This window comes from Hemiscyllium ocellatum, chromosome 6, assembly GCF_020745735.1.
Source record: "Hemiscyllium ocellatum isolate sHemOce1 chromosome 6, sHemOce1.pat.X.cur, whole genome shotgun sequence".
Taxonomy (NCBI): Eukaryota; Metazoa; Chordata; class Chondrichthyes; order Orectolobiformes; family Hemiscylliidae; genus Hemiscyllium; species Hemiscyllium ocellatum.
Genome location: NC_083406.1, coordinates 124,117,180 through 124,138,326, shown reverse-complemented (window position 1 = coordinate 124,138,326; position 21,147 = coordinate 124,117,180). Strand labels below are relative to the sequence as shown.

Sequence of the window (21,147 nt, the reverse complement as noted above, 5' to 3'; positions counted from 1 at the left end):
CTGGGGATATAGAGGGGTCACTGTGGGTCACTGACCAAGACTGGGGATACAGAGGGGTCACTGTGAGTCACTCTGATCCAGACTGGGGATATAGAGGAGTCACTCTGACCCAGAGACCATGAAAGGAAGATAATGGTGAATGAACATCCCGACGGAACAAAACACAGCCAGTCAACCAGGAGCAGCTTCACATTTGATCAATTTATTGCTTCCATGCATTTGCTGCCAATAAAGTGAAAGATTTTGTACATTATACTTGTATTTCATTTTACAAAGACTTTCCTTTCTCTTCATAACAAAGCACAAGGGAAATTGAACACAGATATGAAGATTGGGTGACAATGCAGCAAAAACTGGTGGTGATTGAGCTCGGCTGGCCCAAAGGCACCATCACATGTAATCCTCAGAAACAGGCCCCTAGCAGCCCCCAGAGTTCACCCAGCCGGAGGTAAGATCCCCAGCCTTGCCTTGCAGCCAGGGACCTGGAGAAGCCCCTGCAGGAGAACAGTGCTGAGAGAAATCACAGTCCCTGGACTGTGCAAACGCCCCTGTGGCATCTCCACAATCCAGTCATTCATCAGTTCCTCATTCAGCTCTGGCATACTCCTGAGTAACTGGCTGCCCTTTGCCAGTGTACACAGCCTTCCATGTCATCATCACATCGTCCTGACAGCCAGGAACAGCACAGGGAGCCAAGCCGCACACAGCAGGGAGGAAGCAACAGCAGGACCATACTGAGGTGGGCATGCTCCCCAAACATGCAATACCGAAAGGGGTTTGGGAGGGCGAAGGGGACAGATAGGCTGATACAGCGTGCATCACAGAGATATTAACAGAAACACTTGGAGCCTCAGTAAATACTGGCTTCACTTACCCAACACACACCAGAAAACAGCAGAATCACCCCCAATGGTTGCTCCGAAGCCAGATCTGTGGAAGGTTCTCAGGTGAGACAGCCTGAGAGTATACGTTCAAGACCCAAGGACCTTTGACCTGTGCTGTAAGGTAGCCTCAAACAGGGACAGCATGGGGTTAGAAATGGAGTAAAGCTCCCTCTACACTGTCCCCATCAAACACTCCCAGGACAGGGACAACATGGCGTTAGATACAGAGTAAAGCTCCCTCTACACTGTCCCCATCAAACACTCCCAGGACTGGGACAGCATGGGGTTAGATACAGAGTAAAGCTCCCTCTACACTGTCCCCCCATCAAACACTCCCAGGACAGGGACAACATGGCGTTAGATACAGAGTAAAGCTCCCTCTACACTGTCCCCATCAAACACTCCCAGGACAGGGACAACACAGGGTTAGATACAGAGTAAAGCTTCCTCTATTTGTTAAACTGAAAGTTATGTTCCCTCTACACTATCCCCCATCAAACCTTCCCAGGGTGGGTCAGATGAAAAGCATCTGAACCTAACTACACACTGGAGTGAGTGAGTGCAAGAGAGAGTATGTGTGCGCGTCTGAGTGAGAGAGAGAGAGTGCGAGAGAGAGAGAGTGCGAGAGAGAGAGAGAGAGAGCACGAGAGAGTGCGAGCGAGTGAGAGAGTGCAAGAGAGAGAGAGCGTGCGCGAGAGCTGTGTTAGATGGTGCCAGTACCTACAGGGAAAATGGTCTTTGCTGACAGCTACATACTTAAGCTGGCCAGACCATTTCAACCCAATGCACATGAAATGCTCACAGCATCCTTTTATCCAACACTGAACCCAGAATCAAATTCATCATTATCTACAAAAAAACCTACATTCTCATTATATAAAAAATAGAAAGTTGTTTGTTGAGAAGCTGATCAGCCTATAACATGACACACGGTATCACTGCATTAAAAGGCAGGTCCCTGGAGCCATAAGCATGCCACACACACAGAGCACAGACACGAGATATCAATGATCAGTTTGTAATGGGGGAAGGGTTCACAGGAAAATCACGGCCAGGAGCTCCCTGTCACTAACGCCATTTCCGAGCAGTAACCATCTTCCCCAATGGCACAGACACACAGGGAGAACTGGACAGGAAACGAACAGACCTCTCCTAACCCCAAGGAGAGTCTCTGCATCTCTCTAACATCACTGAGCAAGCCAGGACCAGGGGCAATGGTGGGGGCGGGGGAGCCTGAGAGGGGGAGGGAGCTGGAAACAGGGACAGGGGTAGGTGGGGAGTACTGCCTGTGGGAGGGAGAGAGGAGAGACCAACACAGTGGGGGAGAGATGGACAGTCTGCATGGGGGGGCAGGCACGGCAGATGGAGAGTGGGGATGTTGGGGAATGGAGGGCGGACATTGGGAAGATCATGTGAAGGATGGAGAAGGGTTATCGCTGCCCTTGCTACTTCATCAAATACTGAGTAAAGGAAAAGGGGAGGACTGGGCAGCACTGGGGCAGGAGGTACAGGGTGGGGGTGGGGCAGGAGGTACAGGGTGGGGGTGGGGCAGGAGGTACAGGGTGGGGGTGGGGCAGGAGGTACAGGGTGGGGGTGGGGCTTACACAGATGCTAGGAAAGTACTTACTGTTATCAAGAGCGGTACGTGCAGAGTCACCACCTGCAGCATACACTGACACACAGTTAACAGGCCACAACTGAGGGTGACCACCCCGGAATTATCAATCACCTATCGAGGGCTTGAGGGAGGGAGGGTGTGAGGGAGGGAGTGCAAGTGTGTGTGTGAGACAGAGAGGGAGGCAGGGGAGGGGGGACTGGGGCTGATTGGTGAACACAGCAGTGCAAATACTCCCATCCATAAAAGCTGAATGTCTTTTACAAAGTTACACTTCCTAACACTGAACAGGTTTGGCACAAAGATCAAATACTGATCGAGCATTTTTGGGCACTGACTGACCAACAGCCAATTGATGGTCATTACTCAGGATATATTCCCAGCAACATCGCCAGAATTAACATCAGCGAGAGCCGGACACTGCACTGACCGATTCCCAGAGCGCGGCCTGAGCCGGACACTGCACTGACCGACTCCCAGAGCGCGGCCTGAGCCGGACACTGCACTGACCGATTCCCAGAGCGCGGCCTGAGCCGGACACTGCACTGACCGATTCCCAGAGCGCGGCCTGAGCTGGACACTGCACTGACCAATTCCCAGAGTGTGGTCTAGGCCGACACCAGGGTTTCTTAAAGAATAAGTTTGACAAAACTCAGCAAAACGCACAGGATGTATTAGGTGAACTCCATTATCCACAGGCGCACACGCACGCACTCAGACACACGCGCCCACGCACGCACAGACACAGACACACGCGCCCATGCACGCACACACAGACACACGCGCCCACGTACGCGCGCACACACAGACACATGCGCCCACGCACGTGCCCACAGACACATGCGCCCACGCACGCGCACACACAGACACATGCGCCCACGCACGCACACACAGACACACGCGGCCACGCACACACAGACACAAGCGCCCACACAGATACATGCGCCCACGCACACAGACACACGCGCCCACGCACACAAAGACACACGCGCTCACGCACGCACAGACGTGCACACACACGCGCCCACGCACGCACACAGACACACGCGCCCACGCACGTACACACGCGCCCACACAGACACATGCGCCCACGCACGCGCACACAGACACATGCGCTCACGCACGCCCACACAGACACACGCGCCCACACAGACACACGCGCCCACACACGCGCACACAGACACACGCCCCCACGCACGCGCACAGACACACGCCCCCACGCACGCGCACACAGACACACGCCCCCACGCACGCGCACACAGACACATGCGCCCACGCACGCGCACACATGCGCCCAGACACATGCGCCCACGCACGCGCACACACGCGCCCACAGACACATGCGCCCACGCACGCACACACAGACACACGCGCCCACGCACGCAGACACACGCGCCCACGCACGCGCACACACAGACACACGCGCCCACGCACGCGCACACACAGACACACGCGCCCACGCACGCGCACACAGACACACGCGCCCACACACGAGCACAGACACATGCGCCCACACATGCGCACACACAGACACACGCGCCCACACAGACACATGCGCCCACGCACGCACACACAGACACACGCGGCCACGCACACACAGACACAAGCGCCCACACAGATACACGCGCCCACGCACACAAAGACACACGCGCTCACGCACGCACAGACAGACGTGCACACACACGCGCCCACGCACGCGCACAGACACATGCGCCCACGCACGTACACACACGCGCCCACACAGACACATGCGCCCACGTACGCGCACACAGACACACGCGCCCACTCGCGCCCGCACAGACACACGCCCCCACGCACGCGCACAGACACATGCGCCCACGCACGCGCACACACGCGCCCAGACTCATGCGCCCACGCACGCGCACACAGACACACGCGCCCACACAGACACATGCGCCCACGCACGCACAGACACACGCGCCCACGCACGCGCACACACAGACACACGCGCCCACGCACACAGACACACGCGCCCACGCACGCGCACACAGACACACGCGCCCACGCACGCGCACACAGACACACGCGCCCACACACGCGCACACACAGACACACGCGCCCACACAGACACACGCGCCCACACAGACACATGCGCCCACGCACGCGCACATGCGCCCACGCACACACACAGACACATGCGCCCACGCACGCAGACACACACATGCGCCCACGCACGCACACAGACACATGCGTCCACGCATGCGCGCACACAGACACACGCGCCCACGCACGCACACACAGACACACGCGCCTATGCGCGCACACAGACACACGCCCTCATGTGCACACGCACATAAACACGTGTGCCTACGCGCACGCACGCAGACACATGCGCCTACGCGGCAGACACAGCCACATGCGCCTACGCGCGCACACAGACACATGCGCCTACGTGCACGCGCGCACAGACACATGCGCCGACGCGCACACAGACACATGCGCCTACGTGCACACACAGACACACAGACACATGCGCCTACGCGCACACGCACACACAGACACATGCGCCTACGCGCACGAACACACACAGACACATGCGCCTACGCGCACGCACACAGACACGCACGGCCACATGCGCCCACGCACGCACACAGACACACGCGCCCAGACACGCTCGCCCATGCACGTAGACACACGCGCCCACGCACGCACACACCCGCTCACGTGCGCAAACACAGACACACGAGCACACAGACACGTGCACCTATGCACACAGACATGTGCGCCCACGCACACAGACACGCGCGCCCACGCACACACACAGACACGCGCGCCCACGCACGCACACAGACACGCGCGCCCATGCGTGCAAATACAGACACACGCGCCCACGCACGCAAACACTTGCCCACCGTACACACAGACACACGCCCACTGTACACACAGACACACATGCCCACCGTACACAGATGCACGCGCCCACCGTGTACACAGACACACGCCCCACACGCACACACACAGACACACACGCCCAGACACATACACGCCTACGCGCGCGCACACAGACACGCACGCCCAGGCACACAGGCATGCGCCCACACAGACACACGCACACCCGCACGCGCACAGACACACACGCATGCAAACACAGACACACCTGCCCACGCATGCACAGACACACGCACGCGCACACAGCCACACGCGCCCACGCATGCACACACACTCACCTGCCCACCGTACACACAGACACACACGCCCATGTACACAGACACACCTCCCACACGCGTGCACACACAGACACACCCACCCACACTCTCACACACAGACATACGCGCCTACGCGCGCACACACAGACACACGCGTCCACGCACACACACTTGCCCACGCACCTACGCGCGCAAACACACGCTCGCACGCACCTACGCGCACAGACACATGCACCTATGCGCACACGCACACAGACACACGCGCACGCGCATAGACACATGCATGCAGACACATGCGCGCACGCGCACGCACAGACACATGCGCGCACGCGCAGACTGACACATGCCTACGTACGTGCACGCACAGACACGCGCCTACGCGCACGCACAGACATGCACCAACATGCACACCCACGCGCGCAGACACGCACACACACAGACACGCACACCCACGCGCGCAGACACGCACACAGATGCACGCGTCCACGCACACACAGATGCATGCGCCCACACAGACGCGCACGCCCATGCGCACCACAGACGCGCACGCCTACGTGCACGCCCACGCACGCACAAACGCGCCCACGCACACACAAACACGCACGCCCACACACACAGACGCGGACACGCACGCCCATGCACACACAGACACACATGTCTACGGGCCCATGCATACACACGTGCCCCCATACACACACAGGTGCCCACACAGACACACGTGCCCACGCACAGTTTTTTCAGTTTGCACACTCAGAGCTGAATGCAGTTCTACTCCATTTTCTCACACTACACTACACTGAGTCTGTCTGACTCACTCTCTGTCCAAAGGCATCCTGTGCACACAATTTAAAGTCAAAGTTCTTGATACATGATTAGAAACACCTAGTTCTAAGTCAGGCTTTAGCCCAAACCAACCTTATGGCCGGCTCTCTGAATGTGGAGACTTTCAGAAGCTGAAAGCCAGTTTTCAGCTCATTGATGAGCACAGCCTCAATAACAGAACAATCCCCAAACACAGCTCAGGAATGATTGTGTACACCCATTACAGGGGTACTGTGTACACTGACATACTCTGTGGCTGGTGTAGCCCCGGTAGTATAACACACACAGATGCACAGACAGACACAGGGATACAGGCGCACACACCAGGGTTAACACTATCAACCTAGCCCCAGGAAACCAAAGGCTCATATCAAAGACAAATTTTGATAAAAGTGAGTACCGCTCGTGGGTTTATGTCCAGCTAGGAGTGCTGGAGATTGTAATGTCACAGTGAGACATGAGTACAGTCTACACCTCCTCGACTGAGAATCTCGACAGGAACCAGAATCTCCCAACTACCGACTGAGTTCAGGATAACAATGTTCACATTCTGAATGCAGGTCAGTCACAACAGAATCATTTTAAATTAATGAGTACAGTCTCAGGAGGAGAAACTAATTCTATGACAGAACTTGGAGATCTGGGACACAACCAATGACAGTCAGCTGTTAAGAATCCAGCAGCCACTAGGAAGAGGGAGTAGCACACATAACCCACAGTCTGTGTATATCAGGAATAGTCACAAATGAGGGATATTCAAGAGAGTCACTCAGATAATATCTTCAAAGTGCTTAAATTAACAAGTCAGGGAGAAAGGGTCAGAGATTATTAGCACAGCAGCAGCAGCAGCAGAGTAACAGTGACAGCATTGAGGGTTAAAGTGAGATTAACATGGAGGGTTTGAGAGAGTCATCCCACTCAGGGATTAACATGGGGAGAGGGGGGATGGAGTAAGATTAACAATAGAGTGAGGATTAGAGAGGGAGTAGCAAGGGCTGGAAAGAGTGAAGGCACTGCTTGTCTCGTTTTCAGGCTGGGCCTAAGGTTTCTCAGAGTGGGCCATCAGTGCGGTGGTGGTGGAGAGGTGGGAAGGTCATGGAAGGGGGTGTGCTCTGTAAATGCAGCAGACTGGGTCAGTCACTTCTCCCTGGACTCTGCTTGGGCAAGTCAACCTGCTTCGAAGTACGGTGCACAATGATCAGCCCCAGCATCCCGGACTGGACACATCCACTTTTAATCAGAGACCGACTATTCAACCAAGTGTGACTGCACACAGCCACAGCATGTGCACGCCACTCACTGGCAAACCAACATTAGCAAATGGACAGAAAGGAAAGCACTGGTCTCTGTGATAGATGAGACTCCCATCCCCGGTCACGTATTAAAGGTACAGTCATACTGAGTCATTTACAAGCTTTGTAACTCAGACTTTTGGAGAAGATGCATCAAACTTCTCGACATCTTCAAACCTTAAGGTTTTTAAACCTTCCACAGAAACCTTTTGAAAATATTTAATTTTTTTTTGCAGAAGCAATGCGAGTGCATGCTGCCCTGATACAGTTCAGGCACTGAGAAACAACGCATGCAGCAGGATAGAGAGAGATGTCCCAAACAGCAGGAAGGTCCTCAACAGTTCCCCTTCGTCATCAACTTGGGAGAAGCTTAGAAACGAGGAACACCAGTCTGTAAAATAAATAAGATTAAATAAAATCCACTCCCTGGGGACAAAGAGCTCTAGTAAAAAGCTTGACCAAAGGATAAACTGAGTCCCTGAAGTGCTGGGTGTCTACATGTTTTCTCAGTTCAGTTCAGTTGTGTGCAGACCTCCTGCTTGGAAAAGGCCAGCTCCCCAGGCCAACTCGAATTATTTGTTCTTTTTCTTGAACAGCTTAAATCCTGGTTTCTTTTTGCCGGGGTTGGGCTCAGTCTCCTCACCTGTTGATGTGCTGTCCTCCTCCACTGGAGACTTTTTTGAGGATAGCTGAGGGATTTTGGTTCCCTTAATGCCATTTTTGGTGTCGGTGACGGTGGGCTCAGGGTCGGTGGAGGTGGGGCTGAGCGAGCGCGAGGATTCAGAGGGGCTGAGGACCAAGCCCTCCGTGCCGCGGTGGATCTCGCTCAGACTAGCCGACTTCTCCAGGCCCCGGCTGGGGTAAGCTTTCCTGCTGGCCACAGGACTATCCGATATGCTCTCCGAACACATGCTGCTGAGCGAGTCAGCCTGTTTACTGCTGCTGCTGCCATTCGGGCTGGGGATGTTGGAGTCTGACACCACACTCGCGCTCGGGGTGCTCTCTTCTGTCAGTTTGAGGAGGGAGGAAGGCTTGGATGGTGCAGACCTGGATCCAGAGCTGTGCAGGAGGGCACTGGGAGATCCCGAAGGGTTGGCAAGACGTTGCTGATCACTGGACTGAGAAATGGAGGATTCGGAATCAGAGCGGTTTAACTCCCTGAGGGAGAAGAGAGGAAATGACATCAGCTCGGTTTTATAAAACTCATACCCTAAAACAAAGCGGAGGACAGGCTAAATAACGTGATTTACACTCCAAAGGATACAGTCATACAGATGTACAGCACAGAAACAGGCCCTTCGGTCCAACTCAGCTATGCCAACTAGATATTCTAAATTTTTCTAGTCCCATTTGCCAGCACCCGGCCCATATCCCTCCAAACCCTTCCGATTCATACTCCCATCCCAACGCCTCTTAAGTGTTGTAATTGTACCAGCCTCCACCACTTCCTCTGGCAGCTCATTCCATACACATACCACCCTCTGTGTGAAAAAGTTGCCCCTTAGGTCTCTTTTATATCTTTCCCCTCTCACCCTAAACCGATGCCCTCTAGTTCTGGACTCACCCACCCCAGCGGAAAGACTTTGTCTATTTATCCTATCTATGCCCTTCATGATTTTATAAACCTCTATAAGGTCACCCTTCAGCCTCCGACGCTCCAGGGAAAACAGCCCCAGCCTGTCCAGCCTCTCCCTGTAGCTCAAAAGCTCCAACCCTGGCAACATCCTTGTAAATTTTTTCTGAACTCTTTCAAGTTTCACAACGTACTTGTGATAACAAGAAGACTAGAACTGAACGTAATATTCGATAGGTGGCCTAACCAACGTCCTGTATAGCTGCAACATGACCTCCCAACTCCTGTACTCAATACTCTGACCAATAAAGGAAAGCATACCAAACGCCGCCTTCACTATCCTATCTACCTGCAACTCCACTTTCAAGGAGCTATGAACCTGCACTCCAAGGTCTCTTTGTTCAGCAACTCCCCCCCAGGACCTTTTCATTAAGTGTATAAGTCCTGCTATGATTTGCCTTTTCAAAATGCAGTACCTCATGTTTATCTAAATTAAACTTCATCTGCAACTCCTTAGCCCAGTTGCTCATCTCATTAAGATCCTGTTGTAATCTGAGGTAACCTTTGTCTGTCCTCAATTACACCTCCAATTTTGCTGTCATCTGCAAACTTACTAACTATACCTCCTATGTTCACATCCAAATCATTTATATAAATGACAAAAAGAGAGGGCCCAGCACCGATCCTTGTGGCACTCCACTGGTCACAGGCCTCCAGTCTGAAAAACAACCCTCTACCACCACCCTCTGTCTTCTACCTTTGAGCCAGTTCTGTATCCAAATGGCTAGTTCTCCCTGTATTCCATGAGATCTAACCTTGCTAACCAGTCTATCATGAGGAACCTTGTCAAATGCCTTCCTGAAGTTCATATCAACAACATCCACTGCTCTGCCTTCATCAATCTTAAAAATCACACAACACCAGATTCTAGTCCAATAGGTTTATTTGGGAGCACTAGCTTTCGGAGCGCTGCTCTTCATGAGTAGCTAGTGGGCAGGATCAAAGGACACAGAATTTATAGCAAAAGATCAAAGTGTCATACAACCGATGCGATGTATTGAACAAACCTAGATTGTTGTTAAGTTGGAGTCACTTAGAAAGGGGTTGCAGATTTCAATTCATTCCTATTTAAATCCCAGAACTTGATGTTATGTGATTTTCAACTTTGTCCACCCCAGTCCAACACCAGCTCCTCCACATCATGTTCATCAATCTTTTCTGTCACCTCTTCAAAAAACTCAATCAAGTTAGTGAGACACAATTTCCCATATACAAAGCCATGTTGACTCTCCCTACTCAGTCCTTGCCTTTCCAAATGCATGTACATCCTGTCCCTCAGGATTCCCTCCAACAACTTGCCCATCACCGAGGTCAGGCTCACTGCTCTATCGTTCCCTGGTTTTTCCTTACCACCCTTCTTAAACAGTGGCACCACGTTAGCCCTCCACAACCAGCAGTGCTTTGGACTGCCATAGTGTTAAAAGGTTTAGATGGAGAGGAACTTTGTTAAGTGCGTACAAGACAATTTCTGATTCCGGCACCTCATCTGTGACTATCGATGATACAAATATCTCAGCAAGAGGCCCAGCAATCACTTCTCTAGCTTCCCACAGAGTTCTCGGGTACAGCTGATCAGGTCCTGGGGATTTATCCAGCTTTATGCATTTTAAGACATCTTGCACCACTTCCTCTGTAATAGGGACATTCTTCAAGAGGTCAGTATCTATTTCTCCAATTTCTCTAGCTTCCATACCCTTCTCCACAGTGACTACTGACAGGAAATATGCGTTTAGTACCTCACCCATCTCCTGGGATCCCACACACAGTTGTTGATCTTTAAGGGGTCCTAATTACTCTTTTGTCTTTAATGTATTTGTAGAATCTCTTCGGATCCTCCTTAACCCTATTTGCCAAAGCTTCCTCATGTCACTTTTTCTCCCTCCTGATTTCCCTCGGGTATACTCCTACTGCCTTTATATTCTTTGAGGGATTCACTTGATTCTGTCTAAACATGCCTCGTTTTTCTAGACCAGAGGCTTAATACGTCAGCTTTAAACATTATTAAAAATGATTAAAAATTACACGCTGGCAGCAGGTTCTAACAGGGCATTGCAAGAGCCAGTGGTCAGGTCCCTCAGCGAGATACATTCACAATTAATAGCTTTGACAAAATGTAATCATTCCAGTGTTGCTAACAATGTCAGCTCCATGCAAATGAAAGCTGTTAGGAGGACACCGAGACTGCCCAGAGGTGTAGATAGGTTCAGTGCATGCACAACAAATGCGGTATAATGTGTGAAGCTGTGAGGTTATTTACTTCGCTCATAACAACAGAAAAGCCTATGCCCTCTAGTGCTGGACTCCCCCACCCCAGCGAAAAGACCTAGTCTATTTACCCTATCCATGCCCCTCATGATTTTATAAACCTCTATAAGGTCACCCCTCAGCCTCCGATGCTCCAGGGAAAACAGTCCTAGCCTGTTCAGCCTCTCTCAGATCCTCCAACCCTGGCAACATCCTTGCAAATCTTTTCTGAATCCTTTCAAGTTTCACAACATACTTGCTATAACAAGGAGATCAGAACTGAACATAATATTCGAAAGGTGGCCTAACCAATGTCCTGTACAACTGCAACATGACCTCCCAACTCCTGTACTCAATACTCTGACCAATAAAGGAAAACATAACAAACTTTTTAGAAAAAACCACTTGACACTCACAGATGTGGATCACAAAACAATGACAGCACAGGGAGATCATCATTCAGTCTGTACTAGTCCTGCTCAGAGACTCAGAGGGTACTCTGACAAGCAACATTAGGGTTCAGCACACAGGAACAGCAAACAACCAGGAAGGAAGGTACTGATTAACAGGTGAGGTAGAGTGAGACGGTAAGCTTGTGGGGAACATACAAACTGACTGTAAAAGTTTCTCTTGGTATGTGAAGAGAAAAAGGAAAACAACTCGAGCACTGTACATTGGAGATTTACTCCGTGTGGAGGCGGCCTTCGTGTGGAGCCACAGAAAATGGGGGAGATACTAAATGAATATTTTGCATCAATATTTATTGTGGAAAAGGATATGGAAAATATAGACAGTAGGGAAATAGATGGTGACATCTTGCAAAATGTCCATATTACAGAGGAGGAAGCGCTGGATGTCTTGAAATGGTTAAAAGTGGATAAATCCCCAGGACCTGATCAGGTGTACCCGAGAACTCTGTGGGAAGCTAGAGAAGTGATTGCTGGGCCCCTTGCTGAGATATTTGTATCATCGATAGTTACAGGTGAGGTGCTGGAAGACTGGGGGTTGGCTAACGTGGTGCCACTGTTTAAGAAGGGTGGTAAGGACAAGCCAGGGAACTATAGACTAGTGAGCCTGACCTCGGTGGTGGGCAAGTTGTTGGGGGTAATCCTGACGGACAGGATGTACATGTATTTGGAAAGCAAGGACTGATTAGGGATAGTCAACATGCGTGGGAAATCATGTCTCACACAAATTTGATTTGAGTTTTTTGAAGAAGTAACAAAGAGGATTGATGAGGGCAGAGCAGTAGATGATCTATATGGTCTTCAGTAAGGAGTTCGACAAGGTTCCCCATGGGAGACTGGTTAGCAAGGTTAGATCAATTGGAATACAAGAAGAACTAGCCATTTGGATATGGAACTGGCTCAAAGGTAGAAGACAGAGGGTGGTGGTGGAGGGTTGTTTTTCAGACTGGAGGCCTGTGACCAGTGGAGTGCCACAAGGATCAGTGCTGGGTCCTCTACTTTTTGTCATTTACATAAATGATTTGGATATGAGCATACGAGGTATAGTTAGTAAGTTTGCAGATGACACAAAATTGGAGGGGCAGTGGACTGCAAAGAGGGTTACCTCAGATTAAAACAGGATCTGGACCAGATGGGCCAATGGGCTGAGAAGTGGCAGATGGAGTTTAATTCAGATAAATGCGAGGTACTGCATTTTGGGAAAGCAAATCTTAGCAGGACTTATACACTTAATGGTAAGGTCCTAGGGAGTGTTGCTGAACAAAGAGACCTTGGAGTGCAGGTTCATAGCTCCTTGAAAGTGGAGTCGCAGGTAGATGGCATAGTGAAGAAGGCATTTGGTATGCTTTCCTTTATTGGTCAGAGTATTCAGTACAGGAGTTGGGAGGTCATGTTGCAGCTGCATTGGTTAGGCCACTGTTGGAATATTGCGTGCAATTTTGGTCTCCTTCCTATCGCAAAGGTGTTGTGAAACTTGAAAGGGTTCAGAAAAGATTTACAAGGATGTTGCCAGGGTTGGAGGATCTGAGCTACAGGGAGCATCTGAACAGGCTGGGGCTGTTTTCCTTGGAGCGTTGGAGGCTGAGGGGGGACCCTATAGAGGTTTATAAAATTACGAGGGGCATGGATAGGATGAATAGTCAAAGTCTTTTCCCTGGGGTTGGGGAGTCCAGAACCAGAGGACATAGGTTTAGGGTGAGGGGGGAAAAATTTAAAAGAGATTTAAGGGGCAACGTTTCCACACAGAGGGTGGTACGTGTATGGAATGAGCTGCCAGAGGATGTGGTGGAGGCTGGTACAATTGCAACATTTAAGGGGCATTTGGATGGGTATATGAATAGGAAGGGTTTGGAGGGATATGGGCTGGGTGCTGGTAGGTGGGACTAGATTGAGTTGGGATATCTGGTCGGCATGGACAGGTTGGACCGAAGGGTCTGTTTCCATGCTGTACATCTCTATGACTACAATTGTTTTGGTGAGACTACATCAGGAGTACTGAGTGAAGGTACTTCCATACTGAAGGAAGAATATATTTCTACTGGACACAGTTCAGTGAAGGCTCACTGGGACTGATCCCTGGGTTGGGGTGGCTCTCTGGTGAGAGGCTGAGTAAACTGGGTGTGTAACCTCTGCTGAGCACATTCAATCCCTCAAGATTCTTCTCCATGGCCAAGACACTGTTTCCCCAGGGCCACGGCCCAGGCAGCCCATGGTATAGGACAGAGATAAGGAACTGTTTACGTTTTGGTCAAATGTGGCAAATCATTGTCCCAGACAGTAGCAGCTGCTCCATTGTGGACTACCTTAAGGATGAGACCGAGTTTTGCTATGTCAGGGAATCGAGGGAGATGAGGAGCAGGCAGCAAAGCTAATGATTAGACTAGATTAGATTCCCTACAGTGTGGAAACAGGCCCTTCGGCCCCACAACTCCACACTGACCCTCCAAAAAGTAACCCACTCAGACCCATTTCCCTCTGACTAATGCACTAACACTAATGCAATCTCCCAAGGCCAATCCACCTGACCTGCACATCTTTGGATTGTGGGAGGAAACCCACACAGACAAGGGGAGAATGTTCAAACTCCACACAGACAATCGCCTGAGACTGGAATCGAACCCAGGTCCCTGCTGCTGTAAGTGTTAACCACTGAGCCACCGTGTCACTCCAAAGGTCAGCCACGACCGGACTGAGGGGGTGGGGGAACAGGCTTGGATGGGCTCCTGCTCTTATTTCCTATCTCCACACTCATCTCTCCAAATTAACTTGTTATAGGAAACTCAAGTCAAATGAACCATTTTTAATCCAGGACAACGTGCACAGACTTCTTCACTTTCAGAAAAATACCCAGTGATGAGACTGGACCAGATTTATACAATTACCGTTATCGGAGGTTGCACAATACCACCCTGAGTAACACAGCAAACTCCTCACCCCCATTCCCACCAACAATTTATTGGGAGTTTTGGGGAAAAGACAGCCTGTGCAAGGAGCAGTGGGGACAGGAGACATTGGGACTGCCTTCCTTCACAACCCCAGGCTGGAACCTGCTCCCTCCATAAAGCGGCCAATCAGTAGCACAGAAGGTCAAACTGCAGCCAGAAAACTGACAGACCTCAGGAATGGGAGCAGCTTAGGGTTCAGCGAATGAGGAGAACAGGAGTGATTAAGAGGGAGTAAATAAGTAATAGAGTTTGTTCTCCACAGGCTTACTGAGTGTAAAAGTTTCTACAGGCATGTGAAGAGAAAACAATTGATGAAGACAAATGTAGATCCCTTACAATAAGAAACAGGAGAATTTGCATTTTATAAGAAATATACTGAGTGGAGGATGAGGTAACCCTGGCTGACAGGGGAAGTCAGGCTCAGCATGAAAGCAACAAAAAAGCATACAATGTGGTGAAAATTAGTGGAAAGCCTCTAAAAACCAGCAGAGGATAACTGAAAAAGGATGAAAGATGAGAAGCTAGCTAGTAATATAAAAGAAGATTGTAAGAGTTATTTTTAGATATCTAAAAGGTAAGAGAGAGGGGCAAGAGTGGTCATTGGACCACTGAAAACAAATCTGGAGAAGTAGTAATGGGGAACAAAGAAATGGCGCTGGAATCGAAATATGTGTTTTGCATCGGTCTTCATGATGGAAGACACCAGCAGCACACCGGAGCTTCAAAAGAGTCAGGGAGCAGAGGTGAGTGTAGTGGCCATCACTAAGGAGATGGTGCTGGAGGAGCTGATAGGGTTGAAGGTGGATAAATCACCTGGAGTAGATGGACTACACCTCAGAGTTCAGAAGGAGATAGCTGAGGAGATTGTGGAAGCATTGATGATGATCTTTCAGGAATCACTGGAGTCAGGAAGGCTCCCAGAGAACTGGAAAATGGTTCACGTAACACCCGTTTGAGAAGTGAGAGAGGAAGCAGACAGGAGATTATAGGTCAGTTAGACTGACCTCAGTTATAGTTAAGATTCTAGAGTCCATTATTAAGGATGAGATTGCAGAGTACTTGGACATGCACGGTAAATAGGGCAGGGTCAGCACAGCTTTGTCAAGGGGTAGTCACGGGTTAGAATGCTTTGAACAAGTTACAGAGAGAGAGCCAGTGGATGTGATTTATTTGGATTTCCAGAAGGTGGTGCACAGGAGGCTGCTGAATAAGAGCCCATAGTGTTCGGGGTAAGGTCCAGGCGTGGATAGAGGATTGGCTGACTGGCAGAAAGCAGAGAATGGGGATAAAGGAGTCTTTTCAGGATGGCAGCCAGTGACTACTGAAGTTTATGGCCTAGATAGGATAAATAGAAAAAGTCTTTTCCCTGGGGTGGGGGAGTCAGAACTAGAGGGCATAAGTTCAGGGTGAGAGGGGAAAGATACAAAAGAGACCTAAGGGGCAACTTTTTCACACAGAGGGTGGTGCGTATATGGAATGAGCTGCCAGAGGAAGTGGTGGAGGATGGTACAATGACAACATTTAAAAGGCATTTGGATGGGTATATGAATAGGAAGGGTTTGGAGGGATATGGGCCGGGTGCTGGCAGGTGGGACTGAATTGGGTTGGGATATCTGGTCGGTGTGGCCGGGTTGGACCGAAGGGTCTGTTTCAGTGCTGTACATCTCTATGACTCTAAGTGTTGGGACCACAATTATTTACCTTATACATTAACGAGCTGGACAGAGGGGTTAACTGAGGGCACTTTTGCAAAATTTGCAGATGCCACAGAGACAGGTGCAGGGAAAGATAATGTTGAGGAAATGGAGTGGCTGCAGGCTTTGGACAGGCTAGCAGAGTGGGCAAAGAAGTGGCAGATGAAATACAGTGTGGGAAAGTGAGAGGTTATACACTTTGGTAGGAAAAAGAGAGGCATGGACTGTTGTCTCAACAGGAAGACTTTAGAAATCTGAAGCACAAAGGAAGTTGGGAGTTTTATTCAGGATTCTCTTAAGGTTAACATGCAGGCTCAGTTGGCAGTTAGGAAGGCAAATATACTGTTAGCATTCATTTCAAGGAGGCTAGAATACAAGAGCAGGGATGTACTGCTGAGGCAGCATAAGGCTCTGGTCAGACCACATTTGGAATACTGTGATCAGCTTTGGGCTCTCTATCAATGGAAGGATGTGCTGGCCTTGGAGTGGATCCAGAGGAAGTTTAAAAGAATGATCCCGGAGTGAAGGGCTTGTCATGTGAGGAGCAGTTGAAGTCTCTGGGTCGGGATTCAATGGAACTTATGAGGATGGCTGGGGGCTGGGAAATCTGACTGACACTTTCGGAATACTGAGAGGCCTGGATAGAGTCGAGATGGAGAAGAGTAGAGTTGATGTGAGGGGCCAGTGGATGTGGTTTATTTGGTCTTTCAGAAGGCCAAATAACTGGAGGACTGGAGGATAGCGAATGTGGTCCCATTGTTCAAGAAAGGGAGTAGGGATAGCCCTAGTAACTATAGGCCAGTGAGTCTGACTTCAGTGGTGGGCAAAGTCTTAGAGAGAATGGTAAGGGATAAGATTTATGAACATCTGGGTAGGAATAACGTGATCAGGGATAGCCAGCATGGTTTTGTGAAGGGCAGGTCGTGCCTCACAAACCTTATTGAGTTCTTTGAGAAGGTGAGTAAGGAAGTGGATGAGGGTAAAGCAGTAGATGTTGTGTATATGGATTTTAGTAAGGCGTTCGATAAGGTTCCCCATGGTAGGCTAATGCTAAAACTTCGGAGGTATGGCATTGAGGATACATTAGAGGTTTGGATTAGGAATTGGCTGGCTGGAAGGAGACAGAGGGTAGTAGTTGATGGATTATGTTCATCTTGGAGCGCAGTTACTAGCGGTGTACCACAAGGATCTGTTTTGGGACCATTGCTTTTTGTTATCTTTATAAATGATCTAGAGGAAGGACTTGAAAGCTGGGTAAGCAAGTTTGCGGATGACACAAAAGTCGGTGGAGTTGTGGATAGTGAGGAAGGAAGTGGTAGGTTACAGCGGGATATAGATAAGTTGCAGAGCTGGGCGGAAATGTGGCAAATGGAATTCAATGTAGCTAAGTGCGAAGTCGTTCACTTTGGTAGGAATAACAAGATGATGGATTACTGGGCTAATGGTAGGCTACTTGGTAGTGTGGATGAGCAGAGGGATCTTGGTGTCTATGTACACAGATCTCTGAAAGTTGCCACCCAGGTAAATAGTGCTGTGAGGAAGGCATATGGTGTACTGGGCTTTATTGGCAGAGGAATTGAGTTCCGGAGTCCTGAGGTCATGTTGCAGTTGTATAAGACTCTGGTGAGGCCTCATCTGGAGTATTGTGTGCAGTTTTGGTCGCCATACTATAGGAAGGATGTGGAAGCTTTAGAACGAGTGCAGAGGAGGTTTACCAGGATGTTGCCTGGAATGGTAGGAAAATCTTATGAGGAAAGGCTGAGGCACTTGGGGCTGTTCTCATTGGAGAAGAGAAGGTTTAGGGGAGATCTGATAGAAGTGTATAAGATGATTAGGGGTTTAGATAGGGTAGATACTAAGAACCTTTTACCGCTAATGGAGTCAGGTGTTACTAGGGGACATAGCTTTAAATTAAGGGGTGGTAGGTATAGGACAGATGTTAGGGGTAGATTCTTCACACAGCGGGTTGTGAGTTCATGGAATGCCCTGCCCGTATCAGTGGTGAACTCTCCTTCTTTATGGTCATTTAAGCGGGCATTGGATAGGCATTTGGAAGTTATTGGGCTAGTATAGGTTAGGTAGGATTCGGTCGGCGCAACATCGAGGGCCGAAGGGCCTGTACTGCGCTGTATCCTTCTATGTTCTATGTAAGGCTTTCAGCAAAGTTCCACATTGGAGATTAATGTTTCTAATTAAAGCCCATGGGATTGAGGACAGAGTCTTCAGGTGGATAGAAAACTAGTCGGCAGACAGGAAATGACTATAAATAAACGGGTCTTTTACTGAGTGGCAGGCAGTGTCGAGTGTAGTACTGCAGGACCCATTATTCACAAAATATATCAATTACTTAGATGAGTGAACTAAATATAATGTTTCTAGATTTTCAGATGACACAAAGTTGGATTGGAGGGTGAACTCTGGGCTGGGTGGGAGGGTGAGCTATGGGCTGGGTGGGAGGGGGAGCTCTGGGCTGGATGCAGAGATGTTGCAGTGTCATACAAACATGCTGATAAGAAAAACAGGAAGGCAGAATATCTCAAATATCTATAAACTGAGAGGGGAAAATGTGCAGCAAGTCCTGCGTGTCCTTGTACACCAGTCGCTGAAGGTGAGCACGCAGGTACAGCAGACTGTAAAGAAAACAAATAGTTTATTGGCCTTCATAGCAGGAGGATTTGACAACAGAAGCAGCATGTGTTGCTGCAGTTGTACAGGGCCTTGGTGAGACCACACCTGAAATATTGTGTGCAGTTATTGTCTCTCTCTGAGGAAGAATGTTCTTGTTCCAGAGGGCAGGCAGTGAAGGTTTACCAGACTGATCCCTGAGATGGCAGCACTGACGCATGAGGACATGATGAATCAGTGAGGATTACATTCAATGCAGATTCAAAAAATGAGGGGAATCTCAAGTGAATGTCAAGAGATGCTGGACAGATTCTCTCTTGTAGGGGTTAATCATTCCCTGACATTTGTATTGTGTGAATGTTGCATGCCGCAGTGACCAGCTCCACCATTCACTGTACTTTGTGGAGGAAAGCCTGATAAGAACAAGCTGCCCAGCTGAGATTTCCCATATCTTCTCTTTGTTGAGGTCAGGGTAAGGCTTGTTTTCTTCTGGAACAGAAATTGAAAGAACTTATCAAGTTTGTATATCCTGAGCAAGCTGTGTCCATAAGAATCAGATTCTTGTTACAATGAGAAGGTGACCATTCAGCCCAACTGACTGCATCAACCCTATCATCAGTTTCAGATTTTAGAGACAGCTGCCCATGTCAGAGTATCACAGCAATAGATGTTGCAACATTCCATCTTTTATCCTTTTGCCTTTAAGAATAAGCCATTAGCCTCTATGTGTTGATGGGTTTTCCTTCAGAAAGTCAAATGGTGCTGAGAAATATTTCCTATTCTCTTTTCTTAAATTACTGCATTTTCATCGAATCCCTACACCGGGGAAGCAGGCCATTCAGCTCATCGAGTCCACACCAACCCACTAAACAGCACCCCACCAAGACCCAACTCCCCCTACCTTATCCCTGTAACCCTGCATTTCTTCATGGCCAATCCACCTAGCCTACACATCTTTGGACTGTGGGAGGAAACCGGAGCACCCAGAGAAATCCTTGGAGACACAGGGAGAATGTGCAAACTCCACATAGAGTCACCGAGGCTGGAATCAAACCCGGGTCCCTGGCACTGCGAGGCAGCAGTGCTAATCACTGAGCCACCGTGCCATTTTGGGTTATAAAAAAGTACCATTTACATTTCTGTAACACTGACTGTGTATTTTATCCAGGTATTGTATCTTCATTGAATAATCGTTGATAATGAATCAACAATCGCTTTATGAAGAAAGCTGGTCGATGGAACTTGTTATTTAACATCTGATGGAGAGAGGGGATTGAAATGATCATCTTGGTAACTGGAAAACAGGGTTATTTTGTGATCCATGAAGGAGTGCACCAATAGTGACAGTGCATTCCTCCAGCCTCCATACCCTTAATAAAGCCCAACATCCCATCAACTTCGCCAATCATACACTCTCGCTTTCCCTTTCAATCTTACCTTCCCCTTCACCTTGTCTCTCAAACTTATTTTAATTGGCCTGGTTCTCACTTGAAGAATTCATCTCAGGTGCATCACACATCCTCCTTTCCTGGTTTTACCATAATCTTTATTTCCCTCTTCGAACTCTCCGTGAATCAAAGAGGAGCATTGGGGTGGGGTGGACACACAGCGAGGGGTTGAGAAAAGACAGATCAAGTGGCCAAGTGAGTGACAGAGGGACAGAAGGAACAAGGCAGGAACTGCCAACCATTATAAGACATTATAAGTTCAAATCCTTAAATTCTGAGACTAGAGAAATAGTGAGGAGATGGCAGCGCTG

At 49.5% G+C, this 21,147-nt stretch overlaps 1 protein-coding gene across 4 annotated transcripts in view; it reads right to left on the bottom strand.

Annotated features, from left to right (window-relative positions):
* Nucleotides 1-8,352: 8,352 nt before the first annotated feature.
* Nucleotides 8,353-21,147, bottom strand: part of stim1b (stromal interaction molecule 1b) — a 132,183-nt gene continuing 119,388 nt past the window's right edge. For all 4 annotated transcript variants that reach the window (XM_060826389.1, XM_060826391.1, XM_060826390.1 and 1 more), the window contains one exon: nucleotides 8,353-8,938. In XM_060826389.1, coding sequence (XP_060682372.1) covers nucleotides 8,353-8,938 — 586 coding nt within the window. The remainder of the gene's footprint in view (nucleotides 8,939-21,147) is intronic.